The sequence below is a fragment of the Kwoniella pini genome, chromosome 10 (assembly GCF_000512605.2).
Source record: "Kwoniella pini CBS 10737 chromosome 10, complete sequence".
In the NCBI taxonomy this organism is placed as follows: domain Eukaryota; kingdom Fungi; phylum Basidiomycota; class Tremellomycetes; order Tremellales; family Cryptococcaceae; genus Kwoniella; species Kwoniella pini.
In genome coordinates this window covers 660,601-685,616 of record NC_091725.1, presented here as the reverse complement: position 1 = coordinate 685,616, position 25,016 = coordinate 660,601, and the positions used below count along the sequence as shown (strand labels likewise).

The 25,016-nt window shown below is 35.7% G+C and overlaps 11 protein-coding genes across 11 annotated transcripts; 7 read left to right on the top strand and 4 right to left on the bottom strand.

Annotated features, from left to right (window-relative positions):
* Positions 1–646: 646 nt before the first annotated feature.
* Positions 647–2,015, top strand: I206_107052 (uncharacterized protein; the record flags this gene model as incomplete). Its single annotated transcript, XM_019157126.1, has 7 exons — positions 647–786; positions 871–985; positions 1,044–1,228; positions 1,308–1,401; positions 1,460–1,547; positions 1,608–1,761; positions 1,817–2,015. The coding sequence occupies 7 exons, from the start codon at positions 647–649 to the stop codon at positions 2,013–2,015; spliced, it is 975 nt and encodes a 324-aa protein (XP_019009844.1).
* A 307-nt stretch (positions 2,016–2,322) lies between these two features.
* I206_107051 (uncharacterized protein) lies at positions 2,323–3,316 on the bottom strand (the record flags this gene model as incomplete). Its single annotated transcript, XM_019157127.1, has 4 exons — positions 2,323–2,385; positions 2,450–2,803; positions 2,956–3,188; positions 3,259–3,316. The coding sequence occupies 4 exons, from the start codon at positions 3,314–3,316 to the stop codon at positions 2,323–2,325; spliced, it is 708 nt and encodes a 235-aa protein (XP_019009845.1).
* Positions 3,317–3,695: 379 nt separating this feature from the next.
* On the top strand, positions 3,696–5,262 carry I206_107050 (uncharacterized protein; the record flags this gene model as incomplete). Its single annotated transcript, XM_019157128.1, has 8 exons — positions 3,696–3,701; positions 3,761–3,795; positions 3,858–3,878; positions 3,932–4,041; positions 4,119–4,222; positions 4,306–4,418; positions 4,537–4,891; positions 4,972–5,262. 8 exons carry the CDS (start codon positions 3,696–3,698, stop codon positions 5,260–5,262), a joined length of 1,035 nt encoding a protein of 344 aa, XP_019009846.1.
* A 337-nt stretch (positions 5,263–5,599) lies between these two features.
* I206_107049 (uncharacterized protein) lies at positions 5,600–6,594 on the bottom strand (the record flags this gene model as incomplete). Its single annotated transcript, XM_019157129.1, has 3 exons — positions 5,600–5,730; positions 5,844–6,050; positions 6,147–6,594. The coding sequence occupies 3 exons, from the start codon at positions 6,592–6,594 to the stop codon at positions 5,600–5,602; spliced, it is 786 nt and encodes a 261-aa protein (XP_019009847.1).
* Positions 6,595–7,028: 434 nt separating this feature from the next.
* I206_107048 (uncharacterized protein) lies at positions 7,029–8,619 on the top strand (the record flags this gene model as incomplete). Its single annotated transcript, XM_019157130.1, has 7 exons — positions 7,029–7,178; positions 7,261–7,271; positions 7,352–7,494; positions 7,564–7,703; positions 7,794–7,931; positions 8,005–8,048; positions 8,172–8,619. 7 exons carry the CDS (start codon positions 7,029–7,031, stop codon positions 8,617–8,619), a joined length of 1,074 nt encoding a protein of 357 aa, XP_019009848.1.
* Positions 8,620–9,142: 523 nt separating this feature from the next.
* I206_107047 (uncharacterized protein) lies at positions 9,143–12,302 on the bottom strand (the record flags this gene model as incomplete). Its single annotated transcript, XM_019157131.1, has 9 exons — positions 9,143–9,214; positions 9,275–9,459; positions 9,562–9,714; positions 9,785–10,161; positions 10,230–10,744; positions 10,799–10,993; positions 11,044–11,126; positions 11,190–11,282; positions 11,396–12,302. 9 exons carry the CDS (start codon positions 12,300–12,302, stop codon positions 9,143–9,145), a joined length of 2,580 nt encoding a protein of 859 aa, XP_019009849.1.
* A 1,618-nt stretch (positions 12,303–13,920) lies between these two features.
* I206_107046 (uncharacterized protein) lies at positions 13,921–15,280 on the top strand (the record flags this gene model as incomplete). Its single annotated transcript, XM_019157132.1, has 3 exons — positions 13,921–14,097; positions 14,167–14,422; positions 14,499–15,280. The coding sequence occupies 3 exons, from the start codon at positions 13,921–13,923 to the stop codon at positions 15,278–15,280; spliced, it is 1,215 nt and encodes a 404-aa protein (XP_019009850.1).
* A 131-nt stretch (positions 15,281–15,411) lies between these two features.
* On the bottom strand, positions 15,412–16,819 carry I206_107045 (uncharacterized protein; the record flags this gene model as incomplete). Its single annotated transcript, XM_019157133.1, has 3 exons — positions 15,412–16,377; positions 16,443–16,678; positions 16,750–16,819. The coding sequence occupies 3 exons, from the start codon at positions 16,817–16,819 to the stop codon at positions 15,412–15,414; spliced, it is 1,272 nt and encodes a 423-aa protein (XP_019009851.1).
* Positions 16,820–17,278: 459 nt separating this feature from the next.
* I206_107044 (uncharacterized protein) lies at positions 17,279–19,268 on the top strand (the record flags this gene model as incomplete). The annotated part of the gene is made up of 5 exons (XM_019157134.1): positions 17,279–17,387; positions 17,444–17,907; positions 17,969–18,300; positions 18,371–18,458; positions 18,522–19,268. The coding sequence occupies 5 exons, from the start codon at positions 17,279–17,281 to the stop codon at positions 19,266–19,268; spliced, it is 1,740 nt and encodes a 579-aa protein (XP_019009852.1).
* A 606-nt stretch (positions 19,269–19,874) lies between these two features.
* On the top strand, positions 19,875–20,667 carry I206_107043 (uncharacterized protein; the record flags this gene model as incomplete). The annotated part of the gene is made up of 5 exons (XM_019157135.1): positions 19,875–19,984; positions 20,053–20,188; positions 20,267–20,364; positions 20,431–20,518; positions 20,599–20,667. 5 exons carry the CDS (start codon positions 19,875–19,877, stop codon positions 20,665–20,667), a joined length of 501 nt encoding a protein of 166 aa, XP_019009853.1.
* A 1,027-nt stretch (positions 20,668–21,694) lies between these two features.
* I206_107042 (uncharacterized protein) lies at positions 21,695–24,343 on the top strand (the record flags this gene model as incomplete). The annotated part of the gene is made up of 4 exons (XM_070203444.1): positions 21,695–21,740; positions 21,967–22,478; positions 22,550–22,774; positions 22,835–24,343. The coding sequence occupies 4 exons, from the start codon at positions 21,695–21,697 to the stop codon at positions 24,341–24,343; spliced, it is 2,292 nt and encodes a 763-aa protein (XP_070059545.1).
* Between the last annotated feature and the right edge of the window lie 673 nt (positions 24,344–25,016).

Below are 25,016 nucleotides of genomic sequence, written 5' to 3'. Positions count from 1 at the left end.
AAAGGACTTTGGTCGTATGGCAGAGACTATAATTGCAGGAGAAATCGGGTTGACAGAAGGAAGGACCAAAAAGAAAATGATCACTTTGACCTAAATTGAGATTCTTGGCATCTTGATTTACTTTCAGCCAGACTTACCTGCTTGAATTGCATAATTGATTACGACGCCAAGAAAAATAATCTAATTAATTAATGCATCTGCCTTGTGCCGGAACGAAATGACATGTTTCACAACCGGCTGAAAGATTAGATTATAAGTTACTAACCTGACTGTATGTACAGTACCAATTTAGTGCCTCGATTCGTCATCAAAACACGCGTGATCCTCCTTTTTCCTCCACTTTGTTATTGTTTATCGATGTTCCACTTTTAAACACAAAGATAATTCAGAATTTTACTTTCAATTCAATTCAATCTTAGAATCAGGTCAGAGATTCCAATATATTAGAATAGGTACAAATACATAGGGGAATGTGTGATGACGTTCCTTTTTGATTTAAATACTTCAGATCTTTCCCATTCCTAAGATCTTTTCCCTTTTTTATATTCATTCTCATTTATGATATTTCTCATCTATTCAACAATCACTATTCATTCTGGACATTAACGTTCATTAGTACCATAATTTTTGATCAACCTCAATAGCGATGCCAAATAAATTCCAAATTCTCACGCATACCATCGTGTTACTTTTTTTAATAAGTATAGCAAATATCATTCTACTATTAGCTGTTATTGTAAAACCATTTTCAGAAGATAAATCATGGGATATATCTTGTTGGACTGGGTGAGTGAATTTATCCATAGATTAAAATCCCAATCTGGAGATTCTACAATCGATTCTTGAGCTTATACTGAGGTCTTGAATTAGTAATTGGTTTTGGACATATATGCAAAATCATTGGGAAAATTCATTAAATGCAAAGAATGCAATTAAAGTAACAGGTGATGAAATTCCTAAAAAGGAAAATGCATTTGTTATTTCAGTAAGCCCCTCTCATTTATACTTTCCCAAACTTTGTATGAATTGACGAGATTATAAAGAATCATTTAGGTTATTCCGATTATTATTTATTTCAATACTTATCTTCTAGGGCAGGTATGATGGGTAATTCAAGATATTTCGTTAAAAGGGAAATTCTTAGAATACCTTTTTTCGGTTTAGCTTTTTGGGCAATGGGAATGATATTAGTTTCTAAAAATTGGACAAATGATAAAAGATTAATTGAGTTAGTTATCATCAATCGCTCTAATTCTTTTTTTTGTTGATCGATCAAGCTGACAATAAAGATCTTTCCATTCACTAAGACGAGCTTTTTCAAGAATTAAAGCAAATCAACATCCATGTTGGATTGTACTTTGTCCTGAAGGTACAAGACGTACTAAATCAAAATTACTCAAAGTAAAATCATATCCGATCTACGTATTACATCTGCATGCTGATAGGATTTATTTATTAGTCTCAAGTATTTGCAAGGGAGAAATGTAAACCTGAATTAAAGCATCTCTTGTTTCCCAGGACGAAAGGTTTCGTATCTACTGTTCAAGGTAAGTCATACCTTTCGCTCGAAAGGCTTTATCACTTCTTCTTCCGCTAACTATTTATAGCTCTGAGAAACTCGCATATCAAATATATTTATGACTTAACATTACTTTACCAATCTCCTAAACAATACAAATGGAGAGTTCCTGCTTTAGCTGAACAATTAAGCTGTGATAATTTGGCAAAGAAAGGTTACAAATTTAGGATTCACGTTAAGAGGTGAATTGTGTGGTATGTGAACACGACATTTGAGCTGATTTCATTCATACTGTAGAATACCTATATCCGAATTACCTAATGATGACGAGTCACTCAAAATTTGGTGCGAGGATTTATGGAAAGCAAAGGATGACTTGCTTGATGATTGGATGATTTATTCAAAGGAGTCAAATGGGACCAATGGAATTGCTCATTCATTTGATAGTGGGACTAACGGAGTTTGCCATGGTCACGAAAATGGATTCAAGGCGTAATTCCGATTTCCATCTTTCTTGGGGGCTCAGGTGGTCTCCTGTTGTTTATCGCGATGTCCTATTGCGTATCATGATTTCCTATTGTGTATCATGATGTCCTATATGCTGAAATTATGTCTGTGGAAATAAGTGTACCATGGCGTCCAATATTCTAGTGACTCTGGTGCACGCATTTTCCGGTGTATATATAATGCATATTTGAGTTGATCTACATTGGGTAAATCCGGTGATAACGGCTACTTGAATTGAAAGGTGGTAAAAATACAACATCGGGCGAAAGATTACATCTATCTCTGCCAGTCTTAAGTCAGTTATTGTGCTTGAAACTCAGATGTAAATGGAAACTTACCATCATTCTCATATAAGCAAGCTATGATTCGTGAAATTATAATTAGCTTGTTCTACTTGGGAGATTAAGGAATAAGAAAACTCACTAATAAAGCACCTGAACCAGTAGCAACACCAACAAGATATTGTAAAATACTAAATTTAGCTTGTTCAATTTGAGTTCTTAAACCTGCAATTTCACTTTCAATTCTTGTATCAACTTCTTTAATTTTTAATTCTTGTTGACTTGATTCATCTCTTATTCTACCTTTTTCTAAATTTAAATCTAATCTTACACCTGCTTGTGTACGTGTAATTTCCTCTCTTAATCTTTGTTTTAATTTTTCAACATCTGTCATTAATCTTTCATTTTCTGCTTTCATTAATGATAAATCATTTTTTTCATGTAATTGTAATTCTGATTTTAATCTTGCGAAATCTACTTTTTCAGTATAACGTTGCTATCGATTTGAAGGATATAATATTGGTCATCGACCATGCGTGATTAGACCGAAAGTAAGTGTAATGGAAGGGCGATTAGGAGATGATGTAATGAGCAAAATTAGCTCAACTTTTCAGATATGAACAACTTGTTCGTTTGAATATAACAAACCTTTTCTTGTTCCGCTTTACTGACTAATCCACTTTCCATCCCTTTTATACTTTCTTCTACAACTTCCGCTAATACACCCATTACACCTTCAGCCTGTCTACGTGTCATTCCATTCTTCTCTAATTTTTCAACGAAAAGATATGTATCGAAGTGACTCGTTTGATTGCTTCGAGAAGACGTGAATGTTCGACGAGGTAAGCGGGTGGATAGAAGCGGAAGGGGACGTGCGATAGCTAATTGATATGACATTCATTGTTAGCTTGATTGCACAATGGGATTTCATCAACATATAAAAAAGCTCACACATGGCTAAAAGAGCTCCTGCTCTACTTGTAGTAGGTTGAGAAAGTATTGATGCCATATTTATTTGATGAAATTACGCGTTATTATTGTGAATGATATCGTTAATAACAATGAAATGTTGTTGAATATACGAGTATTCGGTTAAAGTGAGAGTTATAGGTTTATGACGACAATTAATATGTGTATACAATCATTCTTAATTGGTGGCAACTTTCAGGATAAAATGATTAAATTGATGAGTGATTTATTATATTATATATTACAATAACGTGGTGATGACCGGTTATGTTATTTTGACTTTTGAGATTTTGAATTTTGAAAAATGTTAAAGTATTAAATCACCATATTATATAAAGGTTAAATGCTTTAATCTTATCTATAGATTGCGTCAAAATCCTTCCATCACTGTCAAAACATACGCATAGGAATCAGGCAATATGCAGGTGAGCTAGTATCCTTGTGCTGTTGATCGCTTTTAGCTGATTTTGTCTATTCTATTTAGTCCGACGATATCATCTGGACAGTTATAAATCATCAGTAAGTTCTTTGCTGATGCTTCGTTACAAAGATCATCGACTCATGCTTATGTGATATTGTAGATTCTGCTCATACAAAGTCAAGTGAGCTCGGAACATCTTCTTGGAGTCTATATTTAAGCTAACAAATCTTGAAGGACCGCGACCCAAAATTTCTGTAGAAACGAATATAATTTAACAGGTTTCTGTACCAGACAATCATGTCCTTTAGCGAATTCTAGGTACGCAACTGTGAGAGAGAAAGATGGTACGTCTCGATTTCCGTTCAGCTATTTATCTCCTTTCGATTAAGAGAAGCAGACAGCTGACACTTTCGACTTTTAGGTGTGTTATATCTATACATGAAGACTATTGAACGAGCACATACTCCAGCAAATATGTGGGAAAGGATAAAATTGTCGAATAACTATGTTAAGGCTTTAGAGCAGGTTAGCTTCTATACCATATAGCTTGCTTGTGGCTCTAGAGATATTGAAAAGCATAGCTGATTTATGATCTCCTGGCATTTTAGATTGACAAAGAATTGATATACTGGCCAAATTTTATCACACATAAATGTAAACAACGTATAACGAAAATAACACAATATTTAATCAAGATGAGGAGGTTGAGTTTGACTGCTCAGTGAGTACACTTGGCACTACCATTAGGCCCTTTTTAGCCTGAATCCTTTTGATCCAATTCTCCAAAATCGATTTGTCAATGCGCTGGATAGGAGCTGACGAAAGTTTCGTCCTTGTAGACCAAAGAAAGTAGGTATAAAGAAGAAGTTGGAAAGAAGAGAAGCTACACGAGAAAGAAAAGCATTAGCAGCAGCACATTTAGAGAAAAATATCGAAAAAGAATTATTAGAAAGATTACGTTCAAAAGCATATGGAGATGCACCGTTGAATGTTAATGAAGATGTATGGCAACAAGTATTAGATCTTGATAGAAAAGGTAAAGAAAAAGAATTAGAATTAGATATGGAAGATGATGAATCATTATATGATTCTGATGAAGAAAGAGAAGAAGAATGGGAAGGTGGTGAAAGGGAATATGTTGAAGATACAGATGATGAAAGTGTTGGTGATTTAGAAGATTATAGTGGAAGCGAAGTGAGTATTACCTTCCAAATTGGTTCGCCTTGAAGTGTGGTTTAATGTGTCACATTACTGATAAATGTCATATTTATTAGTTTGATGAATTCGATTCTGAAGAAGAAGGTTCAGAAGGACAAGCATTCCCATCAGATTTGGAAGTTTCAGATGAAGATGAAGAAGGCTCAGAAGAAGAAGAAGGAGAAGGAGATGAAACAAAAACTAAAACAAAGTCAAGTATCAAACCTACGAATGGTACTTTGGCTGGTACGAAACGTAAAGCACCGCCTAAAGGTGGAGCTAAGAAAGGTTCTAGACGACCTAAGGTTGATGTTGAGTATGAGATGGAGACTGAACCATTGAGTAGAGAGATGTTGAAGAATTGGTAGAAAGGGAATATCCAAATGAGAAAAGGCAGATTCAGGGTGGAAGTTTAACAGGTGGGATATACGAACATATTACGATTCTTTGTAAAATTATGTCTTGCTTCACAGTGGTATAATACATCATGCATTGATAGATACCCGATAATAGAGTCTTCTTGCAAATTAGGGCGCAGAAGGCGAGATGGAGATTGGTATATAATGTCCATGAATTATCGTCATGGACGATTTAACCAATTATTGACTATACTTTCTCCCTTTTTTTCTGCTCTATTATTAAATCAGACCTGATTGGAGCCTGATGTCAAATTTGCTATCGTATTGGGAATTGTATGAGCTACACCTAATCATCATCAGAATCATCTGAATTGAGGTCTAATGTGAAAACAGCATTCGGATCATATCGTCTAGCAGGTTCTTCATGTATAATAGTATTTTGAGGTTGTTCAATAGCGTTATCTGTAGATTGAATTTCTGTAGAAAAGGTAATATTGAAAATATTAGCACCAGTGAGTGGTAAAGATGGATAACAAGCGATTTATGTTGAATCGGGGAGAAAAGAGAAGGAAGAGAAAAAGAAAACTGACCATCTCCAAGTTTACCTTTTTTACCCATTCCACCCATACCTTCATTGCCACCCATTTGGAATAAAAGACCCATACGCATCATCATTTCATTTGGCCAAGGTTGAAATTGATTTTTATCAATATTTGACATTAAATTTGATATTGGTGCACTTGAATATTTAGCTAATCTTTGAGATTGAGCAAGTAAAGAAGGAACTTGTATAATATCTGGAAAATAATTTTAAAAATTTTTTCATCAGCATTAAATATTAATTTTAAAACTCCAATTTTAAATATATTGATATTGGTAAATTCGAAATTTACTTTTTTCACTTTGTTCGATAGAAATTTTCATTTTTTTACCAATTTCAATCATATTTTCTAATTGTAATCTACCATTTTCTAAATTTTTAATTAAAAATTTAATTTTATTTTCTAAAATTTCAATTTTTTTTTTTTTAAAAATTAAATTTAAATATTCTTTTTGATGTTTATTTGAATCTTTAATTAAATTTGATAAATCTAAAGTAGATAATTTTAATCCTGTATAAATTTGTTCAATATTATTATTATTTTGTATTATATTATTATTATTATTATTATTATTGTCATTTGAATTCAAATTTAAATTATTAGAAAAAATATTGAATAATTGAGATAATAAAATTGATTGTGTTGTTAAATTTTGTAATAATGCTTGACGAGGTGGTAAAGAATTTGAAGATGAAGAAGAAGAAGAAGATTGATTAACATCAAAAGGTTCGTTGACCATTTTTGCCGGACGTATTTGTTTCGTTATGAGCTGTAACTCTTGGGATGTTTGATATTTTCTATTGTGTTAATGATTAGTGTGAGCTTGTTTCCAAGCTTGTGATTAGCATATTTATACACAATTGAGATGAAATGATGAAATAACAAACAGGAGTATATATTCAAGATAGCAATGAAGGATAAAGTTAGGGTTTTCTATTCACAATCTTGTGGAGCCCCCTAATCTCGATGATCGCGTTCACCGTAGTTGATAGATAATAAAGCGATGCCATTCTCAACTTATACTATATATCGGCCGATTGATTGTACTTCCATTCACATCGTTCTTATCTGGCTCTCAACGACAATCTAATTGTCTCTTACCAGTCTTGCTACCATCTCCGCAAACAAACCACCAGAACGTTACGACATTATCAATCACACGACACTTATAACATGCCAAGACTTGAACTTTCACCTACACGACGACGAAGTAATGGAATACTCGATTATCGGAATATCGATTTGAGAGCTTTGTTGCATCGTGCTATAGGTATGCCTAGGGAGCTGTTACATAAGTATCATAAATTAGGAAGGAAGGGTAAAGTGAGTCAAACCTTCGGTTCCAAGTGGGACTAACAACAGAAGTGAATATAGCTGATTATTCATAAACGTTTCTTTTCATTAGGCTACAATATGGTAAATATCTTTTTTTTACTGAAGAGGTCTATTTGAATACGTTAATATTAGCGCAATACCTGACCACTTCTTCTTAACAGGTTTATCACATTCATGCATTTCCTAATGTTAGCTTTGGTAATTATGATAACACCTACAAGGATCGGATTATTCTTTAATAATTTAGGATTGAAATTAAGAGCAATGGGTTGGAAAGGTATGATTTTGTGTGGATTATTCTGTAGTCAGTATAATCATTCTGAATATCCTAAGATTGGCTTGATCAAGAAATTGATTCTAATTCATATCGCAGTTCTCAGTTCTCATCCACCTCTATTCGGATTTATGGGTTCTTTAACTCTTATAGGATTTACTTATGGGATGTGGCCTGGAGCCTTAATTTCCTTTGTATCTTCAATGTTGGGATCAATCATTTCTTTTATATCAGTAAGGGTGAGTCAGCACATTGTCTTACTTGCGAGAAAGCAAGACCTATCTACGCTTTAAGAATTGTATTTGTCTAATCATTGATCATCATTATAGACTTTCTTCTTAGGATATTTAGGTAAAAATGAAAAATGGGAAGCTTTTGGACATGTAATGAGAGCAAAAGGATTACCTTTAGTAATTATGATAAGATATTGTCCTATACCTTGGGCAATTGGTAATGGTCTTTTCGCGGTGAGTTAATTTCCCCTTTTTCGAATCTCAGAATAGAGTTTGATTGAAATTTGACTGACAATTTTCATTTTAGTCAATTGATAGTGTTAAATTATGGCATTTTGCTTTAGCCAATTTGTGAGTGTTTTCTTGTTTAATCTTCTAAAATCCATAATCTATAATTTTCTACGAAATATTCATTCAAAAAAAAATCGATTAAAATTGATATTGATATTGATAAATTTGATTAAAAATACTTAGCTTAATTCAACCTCGTTTATTAATTCCAGTTTTTATTGGATCACGTTTAACTTCTTTAACATCAGATAAAAATGAAAAAGATCCATTACAATTTTGGTTAAATTTATTTTCAATTGGATTATCTTCATCAATTTCAATTATAACAGGTATAATAATTTATAAATTAACTTTAAAACAAATGAAAAAATTAAAATTAAACAATGGTGATGGTGAATTAGCTATAGAATATATTGAAGAAGATGCTTTATTAGGTGAATTAAATGAAAGTGAAAGTGAAAATGAAAATGAAATTACAAGTGATCAAGAAGAATCTGAATTATTAACTAATAGTTCTGATAATAATAATTTAAGATTAAAAGTTGGAAATGATCTTGAATTAGGAAAAAAACAAAATAATAGAAGAAGAATAAGTGGAAGTGAAAGTCCTGATGAGAGGGAATTGATATAAAAGTGTGATCCTACCCATATCCTCATCCAATCTTTTGTTCATATCGCCTAAATAGACTCATTTGAATAATCCCGATTGCGAAACACACTTGAAAGGATAAATTTGAATATGTATTGTATATGTACATGTATAAATATCATCCTAAAGAGCTAATATCATAAGGATGAAGCCGAAACACATCGACACGATCAAGCTAATCATGCTTTCAATTTGATCAAAAGAGTCATTCAATTGTATTTATCCAATCTATTTTAAATATCAAATATTTATATATACATATTTCATTTTTTTCCCATAATGATCTGTCAAATTTTATTTCAATTTATGCCAATGATATATGCAAGAAAGAAAGAAAGAAGTAAAGAAAAAACGAAATACCTCCTAAATGATGCAGAAATTACAATTTGATAGTTCTTATAATGAAATATAAAAATCTCTCAACCTTTTTTACTGGGCCAAAAAGAAAAAAAAAGAGGAAGAAGAAAGCAAATTTGTAAAGTAAGAAATCATCTAAAATCATAAATTATCCTTTTCTTGCTGAACGAATCATATTTGATAATGAAATCAATGGTGCGCAATGTTTGAAAAATTCATGCTGTAACAACGAAAGTTAATTTTGGAGTCATGAATTAGGAAAAAGTGGGCTGTAACTTACTTTCAATAATTTATCCGCATTTGGTCTTATATCAGCATTGACAGTCAATGAACGTTCGAGATAATCTTTGAAATTTGTACTGAGTCGATCAAAATCTTTGACTTTAGGTGTACCATTCGTTGCGATCAAGTATAATGCTCGAACGGGATTTTCATTCAAATATGGTGGTTCACCTTCGAGCATTTCTAAATGACGATATTAAGAGATATCAGTAAGATCCTTCCTCAGGCATTCCGGTTTACGGCTAGCACCCATGATATGCTAATTACGAAACTCGTCAAACTCACCAATTGCTAAGATACCCAATGACCAGATATCAACCTTTGGTCCATATTCATTTCGTTTGACAACTTCAGGTGCCATCCAGTAAGGTGTCCCCACCATCGTCGTACGTTTAGCATGTAAAGGATCGGCAATTCTTGCACAGAAACCGAAATCAGCTGCCAAGAGGAGACACAGTCAGCTTCATGTCAGTACCGCATCGACAAGGCTATCAAAATCGAAACTCACTTAGTTTGACATCGCCATTAATCGATAATAAGATATTGTCACTCTTGATATCTCTATGAATCACACCCTTCGAATGAAGATGCCTAAGACCTTCACAGACTTCTTTCGAGACAGCCGCAATCTGCGCCTCAGACATACAGTGCGCAGTGACTACGTCTGTAAGCGATCCACCTTCCATGTATTCCATTATGACCCATAAGTCGCCTCGCCACAGGTATGAATCTTTGAAGTTGACTATGTTCGGATGGGATGATTCTCTCATCACCAGGATTTCGTTGATAATCAGGTCTTGTTTAGGTTGTTTCTCCAAATTCATCTGTTTGATGGCAACTGGATATCCCTGACGGTCATGACATGTGTATACACCTCCGGACGCACTGCGATCATAGCCGTTATCAGCTGTCGTGTTGGGGCCGCTAGAGTCAATAATCTATGAAATGCTTACCCTTGACCGATCTTGACGAGGTTCTTATATACCTGGTTGGGATCTCCAGGAGTACAGATAGCTTGTAATTGTCGGATGACCTCTTCATTCTCCTTTTGCTTATCTCTCCTTCTCGGTGTAGCCTCGCCTTGCTGTTGTCTACTGGTTCCACCTTGAGTTTGATTTCGTGCCAATCCAGCTTTACTTGAAGAAGGTCCTTGATCAGGTTTGACTCTTTGACCTTGTTGCGAGTGTGATTTACCCATAGGCACAGCACCGGCCGAGGTGGGTTTGCTGGTTGGTGCACGAGTTGTGTTTGCCCTGTCGAGGACTTTTCGTTGAGGTGGATGTGTAGGCGGAGTGCGTTGGGAGAAAGACCTATCCAGAGGTGAAGTACCGGAAGGCGATTGACCAGGTGCCAAACGAACGGGCTTGGTGAGTTCTGACGGAGGCAATCGACCTGGCGGAGCGGGCGGTGGTCGTTCAGCCTGCATTCGCGGTGGTCCAGCTTTGGCCGGTGGTGCAGGCGCGGCACGCTAAGAACGGTGGTCAGCTAAATGACATGCTTCTTGCGCGTGAAGCCAACTCACAGGATTGGCAAATTGATCTACTCTGGCAGGACCCTCCGAGCTTCCTTCCCTAGACATGCTCACATCTTTTGGTGGCAAGCTAGGCGAATCAGGGGTTTGAGCGGGACCAGCATTTCGCATTTTCTGCCAAACCTCGTCTTCCTGACTCTCTTGCTGAGCATCACGATTCTTGAAATATTGCACAACGGCGAGAACCTATAGGAAGAATTAGGATCATAACAATACGAATAGGCTTTGGAACATACCTCGTTAGGGTTCTCTTCCTGTTCCGCTCGAGTAATACCATTTTCGTCCAAAATCTTCTGCCATTCTTGAGGCATACCGGTATCTGCCCAGGGACGATGCCATCAGTAAATACTTATCTGACACAGACCGTTGTAGCGCAACTCACATTGCCCAGTGTTGTAGTCGAAACCAACGTGTGTGAGATGAATAGGATCATAAGGTGTGGAGATGACAGGTGGTTTGCTTGTAGTCAGAAGGTCTGTTTGGGATCTTGTCAGCGCACGTAAATGTGAATACTGCACATACAGGACCCGAGATTTCGAGCATATACGATGGAACAAGGCGGAAAGAATGAGAGCAAGGCAAACCCACCACTCATGAATCCAAAGACACTCTTCTTATCCTTACTACTCTTTCCCGTGCCACTTCTATTTCTCCCTATAGTACCTGGTTCTTTGGGCAAGTCTTTCTCCTTTGGTTCGCCTACTTGAAGGGGTACCCCTACGCCTAATCCAATTTTAGCATCTTCAAAGCTCTTCTCCAGTGTCTGAGTGGAATAAGGGTTGGATGGTGCTGAAATAGGTTGATGGGGTAGAGGCGGTGGTTGCTGTTGTTGTACAGGGAGAAATGAAGGGTTATTATTCGTCGAGGAGCTGTTCATCGAATTTGGATTAGGTGATCTGGATATGGTAGGTGACATTGGATCCCATCCGTTTGATGATGCTCCTGGATGTTCACCTAAAGGTAAAGTACCCGCTCTTGTTGGTCTAGGCGGAGGAAGTATATCGCTTCCACTCCCAGCTCCAGGTCCGTTCGAAGTCATAGTCATGTTTTTACCGTATGACGCACCAGCTGAATATCTATTAGGATTAGGTGAATTGTTGGAAGATCGACTTTGACCTTGTTGTGAAAAGCTTGGACGTGCCGAGGAAGAACTAGATTGATTTGGGTAATTTTGTGATTCTCTTCTTGTCGCAGGTGGCAGCGGAGCTGCTCTAGAAGGTTGAAGGGATGTTGGAGAATCAAATCCCATAGGAGTTGAAATTACAGGTGATCTATATGCTGATGGTGCTCCTATCCCTGCACCTTGTACTATTCCATTAGGTGGTTGTTGATTTTGAGGTATACGTGGTGATGAAGTATTTGATGATGCCGAAGCTGATACCATACCTAAAGAAACGTCTGTACCTGCAGAATAATGCGCACTGTTCCTTGATGGTCGATGATATTCGACCGTGCGAGAAACAGGAGGCTGGTGAGAATCAGAGTTTGGCGTCATTGGTGTAGCACCCGTATCTATCCATGCAAGGTGATAATGATAATCAAAGACATTCAGGGTATTTTATAGTGACGATGATGGGTAAAGAAAGGAAGAAGGAACATGAGCATATTTGTAATTAGCATCGAGTAGGGCGTAGCGTGCAAAAAGCGTTATTATTTGTGACTCACAGGATGCTTGGGGATGACGGATTTGCCTTTTCGGGCTTGTATTACTACCTGACATTCTAATGTATCAATGAGGTGGCGAGGGATTGATGGGAACACGCTTCTTTTGTGTAAAGTTTGTATGATTTCTTTGTTCGGTAGATTGATTCAAGGAAGGATTGTCTGAACTCTTTCTAATCTAGTGGTATAGTCGTGTTTTCACTAAACCTCGTGTTTATGGTTGAAAATGACTTGGCTTATCCGATGCGCTGATTATCAGAGTAATGGTTGTTGATAAAGATCTTTACTGATGAGATGAAGGTGATGTAGTGAAGTTTCAATTCAAAGGTGACACTTGATTGGGTTTCTTTTTACCTTATTGTTATCGTTGAAATGTACACAACGATCGTACCCTTTTTATTTCAGCGATACGCGTTTTCTTGATTTTGGATTCTTAATATTCAATCCTCAATTCCATATACCGGATTACAATCTAATTTACTCTATACATCTAAATTTCTATGCTTGAGTAATGCCAAAGTGGTATTGAGCAGCAATATAGTTTAGATTGATATTGTAGCTACTTGATACCGGTTTGTTCCTTTCTTCCTCCAAGTCTAAAGGGATTATTTTGATGATCTTGGAGAGAATGCGGATTCGGCCGGGCTTGATGAGTTGAAATTGATATAGATATAAAAATCTCGTTAGAAAGATCCTTCTGCTACTTGAATGCGTTGTAGATGCTGAAGTTGTTAGATCGATCGATGCAGGGGGGATGTAATGAAGAGTCTCTATAAGCAGTTAAGATGTGAGGTGTTTAGGCCGAGCAAAAAAAGGTCCGAGTGTTAAAAGTATAGTTAACGGATACAAAAAAAGCTTAATTGACTCTGGACGCGATTTATTTGTTAAGATTGTATTTGATTAAACTAAGTTTCAATTAACCGAATCATAGTTTATCAATAACATTGCAGCTATGCAGAGCGCATTTGCAACGATACCAGTTCAATCGCTGTTGACAGAATTAATGGCAGTAGGCGGTAATACTTTCATCAATCGCATAATGATGTCTGTACCTGTGCACGTTGACAGGTAGGTAGGTAGCTAATGATAAACGCTTTACTTCAACGTGGATCGATCATGGAACAACAATCAGAGTATAGCGGTCTTGGCCGTATCAATCTAAAACCCCCGCCCTGGTCGAGAATATGATCATATAGCACAGGACAACCCCCTTTTCAGATTGACTGGCTATTACGGCATTACGCGGAATAGAGTTATGTGGCATGAGATTCATGTTTACTTTAAAAGTAATGATGAAATGACTTTTGGATTTTGATGAGGGGCACCTTCTGATTGATGACATCGAAGCGATGAGGTATCAATGAGCTAGCAATGTCAATTTAGCTATAACTATCTCTCTGAGGGATGTGTTTCAATATCTCTCAATCACAGTAATACAGTCGCAGGAAAAGATGTCTCCGATAGATCATACATCTGCATTCCAGTCTATATTCTCAGATAAGCTATCTTCCATACCCCCTTCGAGAAGATCAAAATCACCTTCGAGGTTAACGTCATCAAGAAAGGGAAAGGGCAAACAAGGTGATCATGAAAATGAAGAGGATTTTTTGAAAGAAGCATATCGTATAGTAAATCATTTCATTCCAAAGTTGTGATCTAATGTAATCGCTCTGATATGAAGCTCATAATATATATAGTATGAACATTTACAATCGCTTGAAATTCTCATAAAGTCAGTACGCAAACCATATCTTTCTAATATTGAACCACCTCCACTTTCACGTAGAAATATTAGAACACATTTAGAAGATGTTAAAGAAGAAGATGAATGGAAAAGATGGGGAAAAGTAAAATATTTAACAGATAGAGAAAGGGATGAAATTGATTTAAGAGCTAGAATGATTTTAAGAAGGTGTAAAGATCGTATAAACATTATGGAAACTACTGAGCAGGGTAAGTTGTAACTTCAACAGGCAATCAAGTCAAAATTTATAATGACATTCTGTTGCAATCATGTGAATATTCGCAGCTCGTAGGTCAAAAACCCCTTCAATATCATTAACTAGATCAACTGTACTTTCATTCCTTCCTTCTTTATCACCTGATGAATCTTCTTCATCATCTTCCTCATCATTTCAACCTTTAATTATAGCTCATAGAGCATCAATAATTTGGAAACTTAATGATTTTTTAACTAAATTAACTTCAAATATTAGTAATTTACAAGAAGAAAGATTTAAAAGAAAAGAAGAAAGAATGAAATCATTAGGTTCAAATGCAAGTTTAGAAGCAAGTAAATTGACAAAAATAAATATTGTTAATGACAGTCGTAAAATACCAGAAGGTTTAATTATAAATGTAGAAAATGATAATTCATTTAATTTAAATAATTTAAATGAAAATAATAATAAAATTGAAATTGGAACAGGAATTGGAATTGGAATAATTAATTATGAAAATGAAAATCCTGAAGAAGTAAAATTAAATGAAAAACAAATTCAAGAATTTGAAAATGAAAATAATATTTTACTTGAAAATATGTCTTTTAATTTAAATTCAATTTTAAATGCAGAATCAAGTTTATTAGAAATTAGTAAATTACAAAATGAATTATTACAAAATTTAAATAATCAAAATGAATTAATTGATAAATTATATGAAGATGCAATTGGAAGTTTAAATCAAATTTCAGGTGCAAATGAACAATTAAAAAAAGCTAAAAAAAGAAATCAAGAAAGTAGATTATTTTTATTAATTTTTTTATTAGGTGCAAGTTTTGCATTACTCTTTTTAGATTGGTATGCTGCTTAATTAAATCCAGTTTATTTATTAAGAACATGCATTTATATATATACATATATATATATATATACACAAATATGTGTGATACATTTCTATCTTTATACAACATTATCAAATAATCCAAATATTTCAATAGATAATCAGATAAATACGTAAATCCCTTTATCATTTTTCTTTTCTTGTAATTTCACTTTCATAATTCCTCCTTGAGGAATAGTATGTATAGCCCCATCAGCACAAATTAAACTTTCATTACCTCTTTCTAATCCTTCATATTCCCCTTCTGATAATGGAACCCATTCAAACGAAGTACATCTGAAAATTTCAACAACAGGTTCACCTTTTCCTTTATCTTCCAATTCATTTCCTTGTAAAGGTAAAGTAAGATTTATATGTTGACCATTTAAATAAGCTTTTCCAATAACTTCAAAAGCTCTTTTAGATAATTTATATTTTCTTTCATCAATTTTGGAATTAATAATTAAAGAATCTCTTAAAGGTCTAATAATTGTAATATAAATGAAATTTTCATCATTCTCATTATTTAATTTAGTTAAAGGTGAAATTATAAAATTTGATTCTAATCTATCAACAGTTGAAGTTGATAAAAAATAAGTAAATGGTCCTTTTATTTCATTATTATTATTATCATTTTCATTTAATAAAGTAAAAGGTTTTACCCATTTTTCAATTTTTGAATCCCATTGTTTAACATTTAACTTTGAATTTAAATTAACTTTAGCATAAAATAATTTTGAAGAATTTTTTTGAGCTGAAATTTTAAATCTTTCAATACCTGGATTAGATTTTCTAAGTGATTCAGAATCAAATAGAATTGAAGCATGTAAAGAAGTTGATAAAACTACGTGAGAAATAATTTTTTCTTCTTTTTCTTCTTCTTCTTCATTACCTTTTTCAGAGATTATTGTAGTTTCAGTAATGGGTAAATTGATTAAATTACTAGATTTTGAAAGATATGATAATAATGAAGTTAATTTAAAGAGGATTTCTTCAGGATATTTAGATGGTAAAGAATTAATAATTGTTTGATGTTTTTCGATGAAGTTTGATGGTGTTCTATATAAAGATGAATAAAGAGCGTTCGCCTAAAGGAATGTGAATATTAGCTCAGCTTGCTTAATTACGTCTTGTAGATGATATTGATACACACCGTTCCATGTGGAAAAAGGATGACTTCCCATTTTATACTATCTATTCCATTTACGCCTTGAATAAATTCATGAAAAGTCCCATCTCCTCCTACTATAGCCACTTGTATCGTCCTTCTATCTTCATGTGAAGCAATAGACTTGCCTATCGTACCTGCATCGCCTGGTGAAGTGGTCACATGAATGTGGTGAGGGACTGAAAGATGCCGTAAGATTGGTAGGACTGTTTCGTCGACAACTGGAAAAATGGTAGGGTTTGAGCAATTAAGGAGCTGAACGACTATTGAGAATGAATAATACTTGACTCACACTCAGACGCTTCACCATGCCCTGCTACGGGATTCACAATAAGATGAAGGGTCTCTTGATTAATTGACATATTGTCAAATCGCAATGAGCGAGACGTGAGACGAAACGATCGTTACACAGTATCACTATTTCTACCTCCTATTTTCTCTGTATATGTTCTCTTTATGCAGATTCAGACCTACGGGCAGTGTGTTCGAGCCTTATATACTTGATATGATACCAATCTCATCATTCACCCTCATTACAAAGTGGAATCGCAATGAAAACATTGGGGTCTCCATGATATGATATGATACGTTGACCCTATTGTAATTCGGTCATTGGGTAAACTCCGTTCATCACTTCAAATATAGCGCGACTTTCTTCTTCATACAAAGTAATGTTTGTAATGTGACGCGCATGAATCAAATTACTCAACATTTTACAACTTGCCATATCACTTCATCTGTTATCATAAAAGTATATTTGAAGCATCTATCATAATCACTTGCTACCTTGATTATTTCACCTCCTATCTAAATCATATAACATGGGCAGGAGTCGTCTTGAAGACGTGACTTGTGCAATATGTTACGATTCACTCTTTAACAAGAGAGATGATTTGCGGGATTTGATTCCAATAGCTACTTGTGATTGTGGTGAGTTGAGCCAATGATAACAAATGTATACATGATTGATAGGATTATGATATTAGGTCATGTTTTCCATGAACCATGTTTATTGGAATGGTTTCGAACACAATCCGAACAATATTTAGCTGCTGCAAGAGAACAAGGTATAGATGGTAGATTCGGTTCACCAACTTTATCAGACGCTCCAGCAGAATGTCCCTCATGTAGAGCAGAATGTTTTGCAGATCCAGAAACAGGTCAACCTTCAATACATCGATTATTCATTGATTTTGATAATATATTTGATAATAATAATAATAGTATTATTGGATCTTCACCACCACCTTCAAGTAAAATGGATAAAAAAGGCAAAGGAAATGCAAAAGAAGAAGAATTTTTAAATCTTGCTAGACGCGCGAAAGGGATTAGAGAAGAAGTTAAAGGTCTTAATGCCGAAAGTACAGAAGAGCATATGGAAGGAATGATAAGAAGAGGTGAAAATTTGGTGATGGATTTAATAGGAATTCAAGTTCTTGATACAGTCAAAGTAAATCAGGCTAAGTTGTATAACATGTTAAAAGATCTGATGCTGAAATACTTTTGCATAGAATTATATTGAAGGCTTGACGAAAGAGATAAAAACACTACGTAAAACTCTTGAAAGTAATCCACTTAATCCAGGACTTAGAGAACGAATATCCACTTTGCGAGATCAAATAATAAACCTTGAACGACAATCTCGTTTATCGTTGCAGAGAGAAGTCCGAAAAGTCAAAGATGAAGAACAAGCTCGATGTGAGAGAAAGGTAAAAAGAGCTGAAGAGGAAAGAGATCTTTTACAAAGAGCTTATGAAAAGGAGAAAGTATCTAGGAAGACTGGAATGAGATCCATGGAGGAAAGAGTTGTAGATTTAGAAAGAAGGCTTGAGGAGATGTCTGAGTAAATCAATGCCTCTATATATATATATATATATCCGAAGATTCAGCTGATGGTCCTTCGTTTATTTCAGGCAACTGAAGAAAGAGAAAGAAGATAGAGTGGCGCTGCAAGCTACTTTGCAGGAGAGAACACAACAGCTCAAATTGAGTACGAAAAGAGTGAGTCATAGCAGGCGCCATTCGTAATCCGATCTATCTCTTAAAAAAACCATTGTGTTATAGGTCGAGGATAGGAAAGACCTCAAACGACAATTATCAGTCTTACAAAAAGAAAACGATAAATTGATTACTAGAATACAATCGCATCAACTGGTTGACAAACCCGAGATCGAGAAAGAGGATAATAGCGTACAAGAGATCTCACGATCAAGATTTCCTCGTCTTGCTTCATCGCCAAGCATCCATGCCAAAGTAGAAGAAGATGAATCGCTACAAATCGATATGCCAGCATATGATGACTCTTTCGTTTCCCCCGATAGACTTCTTCCTGCTCGTACTACACTTAAATCACTTAAAACCGGGAACCATCATCTTGAAGGAGGAAGGCATGGTAGAAAACACCCAACAGCGAGAATTATGGAATTTAACCTTGAAGGTGATAAGGAAAATAAAAATAGAAGAAGATCAACTTCAAGTAAATATTTCCCTTCATCAAGTAGCGTATCTGATGAAGAAGAATCTCCCAAAAAATATCCAATAAAGAAGAAATTAACTGTTAATGAGGAAATTAATAAACGAAGTTTGACTAATCCTTTTCAAACTACTAAACAATCTGTTCAGAGACGTCAACAATTACCCACATTGGGGAATACTAGTAATAATGGAGTGATTGATCTTACTGAATCTCCCAATTCGAGTAAATTGCTCAAAAAAGACAGTAATACAGCTAGTATTTTACGATTGGCAGATAGGAATGGACGACCGTTAAAAGGAGTTGTTAGTGGTCAGAAAATGAAACGCAAATTTTGATGTTGATTTGTGGTGATTATCACTTTGATACGATTAGTTGCTTGTACATAATTTGTTGTCTTGTACATAATTTGTTGTCTTGTACTGTCTTCTTATACGACCGAAACGTATTGATATGTAATAATTTTCATGTTTACCGGTACGCGGAGGGTTTTTTCGCACTGCGGTATCGATCGAGTTGTGATATTGGTGTTCTACACAAGGTGAAAGTATTGTTGTATCGGTCATATTGCTTTTAATGATTGACGGAGCAGGAACAAGGTCGTTAAGGTAATGAACAGAATCTGAAGTTGCTTTTGACAACGTAAATTGTTCGGATACTTGGTTACTATATAATATCAGAGAGATGACTTTAACCATAGCGTCAGAGATTAGACGGATCATTTGACATTTTACCCAACAGATGAACATGATTATTACATTGAGATTTTATGTGTTTATATAAAATACCGTCTCTGGCGAGACTTGTATTGATAATCTTTTTCTTCATCAACAACATTTCAATACTTTCTCTTCATCTCAAATACCTTTTCGGCAGGCCCGATTTTTTCTTTACTTTCGCTTCATCTTTAAATCATCATCTTTTCTTTTTTTTTGAGAACAAAAATGATTCATAAATACTTTGTAATAATCTTACCTCTTTTAATACTTATAAATGCTAATCCAATTAAAAGACAAGGTATAATTTGTCCTTCTTTTCAACTTGAAGATTATTCGTGAATACTTTCTTTATATTTTCATAAGATATTCGGAACTAATTTTTTGAAAATTAATTCATAAAAAGGAATTTTCAAATTTCTAATGGAATAGGTGGAAATGCAAAATCAGAAGCAAATTCAATTTTTGTAAATCCTTTTAATGATTGTGATTTATCTACTGTTGATAAAATTAGTTTATCTAATATTCAAATTATGAGAGAAGTAAATTTATATTCTTTCTTTTCTTATTTTAAATCTTTCCGTTTATTTATTAATTAATTAAATTTTTTCCTTTTTTAGGCTGCTGAAAATGCTGAAGTCAATTTATTTAAACCACAAATTAATGATTCTATTGGCGATTTATCTAATTCACTTCAAGTTGGAAAAATAAAAAATAAGTTAGTTTATTTTACTCATATATAGCAAAATATTATTAAAAAAAATGGTTAATTATCAATTTACAGAGTTCTTAAATTGACTGGGGAAATTCAAGCTTTAAAAATTCAAGCTGCTCAAGGAGAAGATAATGCCGATAAAATAGTTGAAGAACAAGTGAGTTAGACTTTTTTACACATTTTATTCGAGTTTGGAAAATCGATAAAATTGATCTGATCGTATTTATATTGAAATAGATTAAGCTTGATAAAAATATCGCTACTGATGTTGCATCTGCAGGTGAAGCTTCGACTGCTGCAGTTTAAACTGTTAGTTATCAATACTGGAAATGGAATAGGTAATCAGGAAATTGGTTTTATTCGTATTAAGGTATTCTGTTTTTGACTGGTCGAGCAGGATATTTTATGTTTCATATGCATGCAATGAAGACTTGAAGTCTCGTACGTCGCAATACTTCGTAGCGTGATTCGGCGACTTTCTCATGTGAGACCCTCAGCCAATAGACCCACCCAAGCACGGGATTCTGCAGCTGATATGTATTGAGGCGAATGAGTCGAACGAACCTTTCTGGTCGAGCAATCTGCATGCAATCATCTTATTCCACCGGTGCGGACTTTGTTATGAGTCCCTCATTTGTCGTGTGACTATTGACTGATTGTTTGATATGAGGTCACACGAAGTGACAACGGTGCTATTTGAAATTTTAACTAATTAACTGGACTACCCACTACTAGCAATGATTTTCAGGGTATTCTTAAAATATCCTCGTGGCAATGATCCGTTGGACCCGGAGATCATTCATGATTATTTCCTAATTAAGTGATTGTTTATAATATTTTACCCTGAATCCCATACGAACAGTTTAAAAAATCTTAAAACAAAGTTACAAAATATAAAAATCATTCAATAATGAGTAAATTGTAAAAAGCACATCATCATAACCACCATTATTATTATTACTTGTTCATTTCATATCTCAAATACGATCATTAATTCAGCTTCACCACTTTCAAGGTTACTCTGTGGTTAATCCACTACCCACACTAAATCTTATTAGCATTGCATACACTGCTTGCATTGTTATCATTGCTTCCAATTAATTGGAACATTGCTCAAGGAAATCCAACTCTGAAACCAACCATTCCTTCGATGTTTGCTCAGCTTAAACCTATTCAACTAAAACACATTACTGTATTTAGAATCTCAGCCAAACGTAATATTTCAGTCTACAAATCAATCAAAACACACACGAAAGAATTACATTTGTTGTTGATCAATCAAAACCATTATAAGATACCTAGAGTTTGAGTTAGCTGGTCATTTTCAAATTAAATGCCCAGCGCTCATTCGACTTCCCATAAAAAGGGTGGGGTCAAGGGTGAGTAACAATTCCATCTTTCACTTTCAGGTTCTTCCTATCCCACATACAGATGCCATGCTTGGGCTTCTTATCAAATGCCAACCGCGTCCTGGTCGTCCGAGCAACAATTGGCATTTCAACTTTCCCACACTCGTTTGAGAGGTCCTTTGAGATTGTTATTTAGAGCCATATAAGCGAGTAAAGCTAACAAGAGAGCAACATTCTGCTGTTCTTGGTAATGTAGCCTCTACCTTGCCCAATTCTTCAAATCAAGCATCTTTACCTCGAATTAAATTAAAAATCCGAAACAATTCACCTTCAGCTTCTTCCTCCACTTCAGTTCGGTCTAGGCCACCGACATTATCGCAAAATTTTAATTCTGATGGATCATCTTCCGACTTGACGCCCCCGGAAGATGACGACGATAATGATGACGATTACAATGAAAGTATGATCACTCCCCGTAAAGGTCTGCATAAGAACCGTCAGACACCCACTACAATCATAAATAACCAAATTACTACACCTATAAAGAAATCTGCAGAAAAGAAGAAAAATCCAACTTCAAACATAAAGATAAAAACTGAAGGAAAGAAAAAACATCCTACATCTACCACAAAACCCTTGACTGCCTCCAGTACAGCTGGAGGACCGCCAAATAGAGAAAAGAAGAAAGCCATAAAATTAGAAGAGGTAGAAAGAAGAAGAGCTAGAGATGCTAAATTCGATGTTGAAGCTACTTACGGAGGTGATATGGTGAGTTTAGACGGGCTTGACTATGTCTTACTGCCGCTCGGAAGCATTGATTTGACCATTAATCTCGTCAGACACCTACGCCCGCGTTGTATACCTTTGACGAAGGCATGTCATCATACGGTGATACCGAGTCGGATATTGGAGATCTCACCGAAGACGAGCTCACCGGATTACCAGCTGCATTTGTGGGACATGAGATCGAGGATCTGAATTATGGAGCTGGTCATGATGCAGAAGCGGAAGGTCAAGCGACAAACTTTTGGGAGGATGACTCCAGTGATGAGGATCAAGAAGAGGTAGGTTGCTCCTGATTTTTCCATGATAGACGTAGTGTACTGATTACTTGATCTGATCAGGTATACATAAATCAACTTTCCGGCTCAGAAGCAGAGCAGCTATCCCAATCATCCGTCGATGGGATGTCCGATGACTCTATGTCTGAATCCGATTTCGGCTCTAGCTCTGATGATGGTATGGACGAATTCGGCTTTCCGATACCCTCGGCATCTTTATTCCCCATCAACGAAGAGTTGGATAACGGCGAGATTGCCGACCCTGGTTTAGTTTTGATGGAGAATTGGGATGGGCAATTCGTACTTGTACAACCTAGACAAGAACGATCGCGGTCTCGACATCGTGGCGACAAAGGGTCACGAACTGCCGGATCAGTCAGTGGCAGTACAGTCATTTCCGGAACTGATCAAGCTGCTCTGCTGATTGATCCAGATGCTGGAGATGGAGAATTCGACACCGATGAAGATTCCTATTGGTCTGGTATGAGCGATGAGGATGACGGTGGGGATACCACCGATTCTATGGCAGAAGAAGATATGCCCATGCTAGATAGTCCAGCACTCAACGAATTAATGGAAGTCCAGATGGCAGAAGCTGTGCTAAGAATGGCAGTGGAAAACGGGGAGATGCCCCTACTAGATGCTGGACCTTCGATAATGGTTACCGATCCTACTGGTCTCGACGTACACACTCCAGCGTTATCAACGACTTCTTCCAATGGACCTATACCCGGTCCTTCGACTGCTGCTGTCCCTCAAACTCCTGCGCCTCAAGGTCCAGTCATGGGTACTTTCCACCCTACGACAGACGATCCTGCCCAGCATGCGGTCATAGACGGCACCGGTGGGGAAACGAAATCGCCTTTCACCCATCGTAGGAGATCGCGTCGCGGAAGGGACGCCGCTTCTGTTGCTTCTAGTAAACGATCGCAGGAAGAAAGGAAACGAAAGAATTCGATAGCTACGAATGATCCTTTCTCTCCTGCAACAACACATGCTGCTTTTGGCTTGAACAAAAAAGCGAGATATTCGTCAATACCTGGACATCCAAGATTTATAGCCGCTCGCCGTGCAGCGGAAGCACTCTGTGATCCACAAGATCGAGAAACCACTCCAACAGATTCGGACGAAGCTTTCTCGTTAGAAGATATGTTAGAAACATCAGTTCTGATGCACGAATTAGAAGAACATCAACATGATCACGAACATGACCAAGATGCTGAACATCTTAGACATATGATAAGGTTTGATCGTGTTGGAGTATCAACATATCTGAGGCGGAATTTCGGATCAAGTGGAATATTAGATAATAATACCAATAATTCGTTACAATCGCCGAACAACAATAATAAGCCAATAATAGGTGGACAATTGGAAGATACTTTAGTAGGACCTATGGGAGGTAGATTATTAATTTCACCTGTATTGCAACCTACAAATCATAACTCGAGAAAAGAAAAGAGGAAAAAACGTAAAGCTTTAGCGAATCAAGACCAATCTCAGGCTATACGACAACATCAACAACAACAAATATTGGAAAATGCTAACGCAATGCCAGTATTGCAAATATAAGAGTCGATCAAGGTGTGAAGAGAGGTAAATACCAGATTAAATAAACAAACAAACCCAGCATAATCTATATCACCCCATTTCTCCCTTTTTCCATTTAGTCATACACCCATTCGTACACGTCGAATCGCATCAATTACTGTGCTTGTTTGCTTTCGCTCCTTGGTTCCTGCTACAAACAATAACTGTTATACGAGTATATGTATATTTGTACAGCTTTAAATGGATTCATGCAACTTTATCATAAATCCAACATGACATGATGAAAACATTAACTTGTGATAGTGCGACGAAGATATTCCGGATCATAAAAATGAATTTCTGTAGGCAGCACAGTCATTCAAATATCAAGTATAAGTGTGATTCCTACTTCTGACGCTTCTGTTATCTTCGCCAAGGTGTTGTACAGATATTCAATTTCAGTGATGACATCATTACCATCAATCAACCTAGCTTTGTATTTACTCGAGTAGTCTTTATCAAACGCACGGACCTCTTAGTGAATCAACCTTGAATATGGTACTCACAATAAATGATCTATTAACATGTCTTCCATTCTACTTCTTTATTTCTTTCTTCGTTCATTCTTCTACTTCTTCATCCCTTGTGTCCTTCATCTTTCATCTTTTCTATCAACATTGTGTTCTATATATTTATCACTTGTAATATAGATATA